At 30.3% G+C, this 5,286-nt stretch overlaps 1 protein-coding gene across 1 annotated transcript; it reads left to right on the forward strand.

Annotated features, from left to right (window-relative positions):
- The first annotated feature begins 355 nt into the window (after nt 1-355).
- Nucleotides 356-1,788, forward strand: LOC131171907 (transcription termination factor MTEF18, mitochondrial-like). Its single transcript, XM_058132329.1, has one exon. The coding sequence runs from the start codon at nt 471-473 to the stop codon at nt 1,671-1,673; it is 1,203 nt and encodes a 400-aa protein (XP_057988312.1). The 5' UTR covers nt 356-470; the 3' UTR covers nt 1,674-1,788.
- The last annotated feature ends 3,498 nt before the right edge of the window (nt 1,789-5,286 follow it).

Consider the following 5,286-nt stretch of genomic DNA (forward strand, 5'->3'; position numbering starts at 1 on the left):
ATGTCAGATCTTTCATATTTTGCTGAACCTGGTAAATCCTAAAGCTCAGCTCCTTCACTGTCAGTAGCTTGCAATGTTTGCTTTTTCCGTTCAAGACTATCTTTAAAATAAATAAATAAAAAACTATAGTCAGGCTAAATAAAAAGTTAAATATTTTTTAAAGCGAATTATCTATAACCAATTAAAATAATTAATTTGATTAATTTATATTATAAAATAAATTAATAAATAAAAAAATATTTTAAAAATTAAAAATATTCAAATAATATGTTTTAAAATATAATAATATATTTTCTGAAAAAAAAAAACAAATATTAGCAGACACAAGTGCTCTGTTCTTTGCAGTTGGGTCTTGCTCCGCTCGATGATTTACTGCTCAGATCTCATGGGGAAGAATATCTCAGCTCTTTCATAATTTGCTGAACCTGGTAAACCGTAAAGCTTAGCTTTCTTACTGTGAGTAGCCTGCAATGTTTGCTTTTTCCAGTTCAAGACTATCTTTAAATAAGATTGTTTCTCTGTTTGTCTCAAATGCCCAACTGGATATTCTTCCCTTTCACTCATTATTTGTAATCAAATCCTTTTCATCTAGGGTATCTTCTAATTTGAATGACCACTCATTTACAGTTTCCTTTCTCATAAATTCATGTGGATTAACCCTAAAATCTGCTCAATCTGTCTCTAAGAAAATATGTTTTAATACCCTAGAAAGACCAAAGTCAGTACTTAGGCTTCTCAGGGAACATGGATTCACCAATTTCCACATCTCCAAAATTGTTAAGATCAGGCCCAATGTGCTTTTACTACATCCTGAAAGGACAATTTTACCCAAACTTGAGTTTCTATGTTCTATAGGGGTTTCAAGATCAGACCTTTCCGTAATTGTTTCTCAGAACCCAGATTTGTTGAATCGAAGTATAAAGCAAAATCTGATCCCACATTATCATATCCTCAAAAGTATACTCGTTTCTGATGAGAAAGTTATTAAATGTTTGAAACGCTTGTTAAAATCTTCTGTAGTGCTTTCGCAGAACGACTTCTATGCCAATTTATCACTTTTAAGAGGGCTTGGAATGCCTCAATCTTCCATCTCTTTCTTGGTCACCTATCATCCCCTTATTGTGTGCCTAAAAGCTTTCAATTTTGCTGAAGGGGTTAAGAAAGTTGTTCAAATAGGATTTGATCCTTCCAAACCTACGTTTGTTAGGGCAGTCCAAATTTTGCTTGGGTCGTCGCAGAAAACATGGGAACACAAAATTGAGGCTTATAGGAGGTGGGGTTTATCTGAAGAAGAGATTTCGTCAATTTTCAGAAAGAGTCCCTTAAGTATGGGTCTCTCTGAAAAGAAAATTATGTGCAACATGAATTTTCTTGTGTGCAAGATGGGTTGGCAGCCTGCTGCCGTTGCTAGAGTTCCAGTTGTTCTGTGCTATGGTTTGCAGACAAGGATTATGCCTAGATGTTCAGTCATAAGAGTTTTGCTTTTGAAGGGTTCGATCAAGGCAGATATCCCTATATCCTCGGTCTTGACTAGTTGTGAAAAGTACTTCTTGGAAAGATTTGTGATCAAGTATCTGGATCAGGTGCCTCAATTATTGGATATCTTTCAAGGAAAAATGAGGCTTACAGAACTTGGCTTTGGTTTTGATGATAAATCTGTGATTCTGGATTAGGAAAAATATAGCAAGCAATTTTCTGATGACTCTGATAATATTATGAATAGTTTTGATAACTGAATTTCACTTTTCATTATTGTCTTGGATGGCTGCTTTTTTTTTTTGGCTTAACTAAGCTTTGATATCTTGGTCGTTTACTTCAACTATTAAGCATTGAAGTTCTTATATTTTGCGTTTGGTAAGACAGATGATGGCTTCCCTTCCTCAGGCTAAATATGACTCGGGGTGCATAGTGGTACATTTTATTGTTAGTTACTAGTAGTCCAAAATTGTGTAGCTTGTTGAAGTTTGCTAAACGTGTTATGCCTTGAGAGGCTGCCAAATTATTTATTGAGTTTCCTAGCAGTAGACTCTGAAGAAAAGAATATTGAGTTATTCCTATTTGAAGGGATATAAACAGTGGCAAATGTGTTAAGCAGGAACCAAAGTGGGATGCTCTAATCAGTTATGTCTTTAGATAATATATACAGTGTCATATGTGCTATGCAGGAATTGAAAACTGGAATCTGATCCTCTTAACCATGAAATTTGTCTTGCACTTCTGGCACTTCTGTTGGCTAGCTAATACAAGCCTTTCTTGTTGAATGGAATCATCCCCAGGTGCTCAATCACCTGTTTTCTGCTGAAATATTAATCGAGAAGAACATTTTGTTTCAAGTACTAACTGGATCCATCCATGACTCTGTCTGTAGTGTAAGCAGCAGGTTCTTCAGTGGCCAAGTATTTTTGGATATTGCAGAATCTAGAGACCTAGGACTTGGATTTGAGTAGAAGAACAATCATTGCAGATCCAGTGGGAATTCTTCTTCTCTATTTCTTTGAATTTAATTTCTTTTTAATTTTTAATTGCAGATCCATAGGATGTGATGGTTCAATATTTGTTGTAAAATATTTGAGAAAAAGATGTAAAATATGCAAAATCTGTGGCTTTGGCTATTTCCTCAAACTGTTGTGTGTGTTTTTGGTCCTTTGTGCACTTGAGATGTTTTGTAGAGAATGATAATCTCATTTGGTGGAAGCATTTATTGGTTGAGAGTCTATTTAGTATTGATGTTGTAACTAAAATCGATAAAAATATTTTTTTTAAATATATCAGTTAGAAATTATTAAAAAATAATTTAAAATTAAATTTGATATTTTAATTATAAGAATATTAAAATAATAAATAATTTTTTTATACTTTTTTTTAACGGTGCTTAAAATAATTGTAATTTTTTTTTGAAAAGCAGTTTTGCCCCATTAATATTAATACCAAACAGGCACTAATCGGGATAGTCTATGTATTTTAAAAGATGAGTGAGGTTCGAGTTTCTGAAATCTACGCGCCTTTGGTGTGGCAATGCTTGGAAAGCAGGGTAACAAATCTAGGTTCTCAAAGGTAAAAATTTTTTCCAAGGGGAATCATCTAATTTTTTTTTGCCTTAACATTCTTCAGTTGCCAGATTCAGAGGCAGTCTCAAAAGCTTGTGCCCCTATTTGGACTTTATGGCATTTCCAGGAACATCTTAATTTGGCAGGAAACTTCATTTTGCTTTGCAAAGTGTTTGGTGATTGGAGGGCTGTGCAAGTGAGGAATCCTATTCAGTCTACTTCCTCGGATCAAAGTCCTACGAATGGAAAATGGTCTAAACCTCCCGCTAGTTATCTCATGTGCAGAGTGCAATGATGATGCTGCTGTGCATGCAAGGGAAGGAATTAGTGGTTTAGGGGCTGTGCTTCGTAATATGATCATGGGATATTCTTGTTTCATTCAAGTTGGCTGGTCACCTCGCGAGGCAAAAGCACTTCGGTTATGCAAAGCTCTTCTATTCTATGGATTAATCAGCTTGGTCGTAGCAGTGTTTGTGTTAGTTGAGATAGTTTCAAAGCAACCTTTCTTTGCAGTTCAGTCCAATCGAAATTTGTGGAAAATATAGACCTAATAGAGCTATATAAATATAAAAATGAAACTAAATTGGTTCGGTTTAATTTTTCAGTTAAAATCATTTAGTGTTCACCCATTATAAATGTTCTCATTGATATTTTTTGAAAAATTTTTTTTTCTGTGATGTTTTATTATTTAGAAAGAGATAGTCGTAAAAAAAAAAAAAAGAAGAGGTAGAGTACAATGTGTATATATTAGAGAACAATGTGCGTATATTCTCTCTAATATGGAACAAAATTTGATGATTATTAAATTAAACTCGTCAAAGGATTTCGAAGTGGTGTAATAGTAAAATATTATTAAACGTAGAATATTTTTCATCAATTGGTCAATTCAACCGCTTCATTAACACAACAAGATTTTTCAAATCAAAATAATTATTTTTATAAAATAAATAAATAATATTATTTATTTTTATATTTTAATTAAATATACTCTTTAGTATTGATTAGAGAATACATTTCATCCATTGGTCAATTCAATCATGTCGTTAGCACAATTAGACTTTTTAAATCAAAATAATTACTTTCATAAAAAAAATAAAGGAAAATTATTATTTATTTTCGATTGAAATTAACTATTTGATCTCTATATTTTGAGAAATATATTACCTTGTAATTTGCTTCCATTAAACTATTTATTCTCTCTGTCAAATTTTATATTAGTCAAATGATTTCAATATTAGTCAAACTATTATCTAGTTCTTCTATTTTAATGAAACTAATTAGTTAGTTCCTATATATTAAAAGACACATTAGTTACTTCTTGTAATTTAGTTCTATTAACTCTTTAATCTATCTTTTTTATGGTTAAACTATCTGACCATTTTCCCTCACTTCTCTCTCTCTCCATATTTCTTTCTCTCCACATTCACGCATTGCTTTCCCTTATTTTCTCTATATTTTTCATCTTTTAATATAAATTGATACAAGCTGTATAAGTAAAAGGTCAATTAATTTCTCTAGATCTCTAAGTAATCAAGGCGACAATTTAGGAAAATTCTTTTCCAATAAATAAAACACAAAAATGATAGCTGGGAAATTAAATAAAAATACTCGAACAATTTAAAATATATATAAATTTAGATTTAGTCTACACACAACAAAATTTTTGCTTTCAGCTAAGAATATATTTTTTAAAATATTGTGTTTTCAAAATACAGAAACTAACTAATTAATTTTACTAAAATAAATGGACTAAATAATAGTTTTTGTAAAAAAAAATGGACTATCTAATTAGTTTTACTAAAAATAGAGTGATTAAATAGTAGTTTGATAAGATTGACTAATAAAAAATTTGATGGAGGGACTAAATAGTTTAACAGAAGTAAAATATAGAGACTAAATAGTATATTTTTTAAAATATACGGACCAAATAGTTGGTTTCATTAAAATATAAGGACCAAATAATAACTTTCTCCAAAAAAAATAATTACTATTATTTTTAATATATTTGATTTATTTTAAATTTGTTTATACAGAAATATAATAATTTGAAGTTTTATAATTTAAATATACGTTTTGTCTTCCTTTAATGAAAACTTAAGAAAATAATAATACTAATATTGTAATGATAATACCAATATTAAAATAAAATATCAATAAATATAAGTATAATTACTTATTTAAGAAAAATACTAAAATCAAACTAACAATTCTTATATAAAAATATAAGATAATACCGAAT

This window comes from Hevea brasiliensis, chromosome 1, assembly GCF_030052815.1.
Source record: "Hevea brasiliensis isolate MT/VB/25A 57/8 chromosome 1, ASM3005281v1, whole genome shotgun sequence".
Classification (NCBI taxonomy): domain Eukaryota; kingdom Viridiplantae; phylum Streptophyta; class Magnoliopsida; order Malpighiales; family Euphorbiaceae; genus Hevea; species Hevea brasiliensis.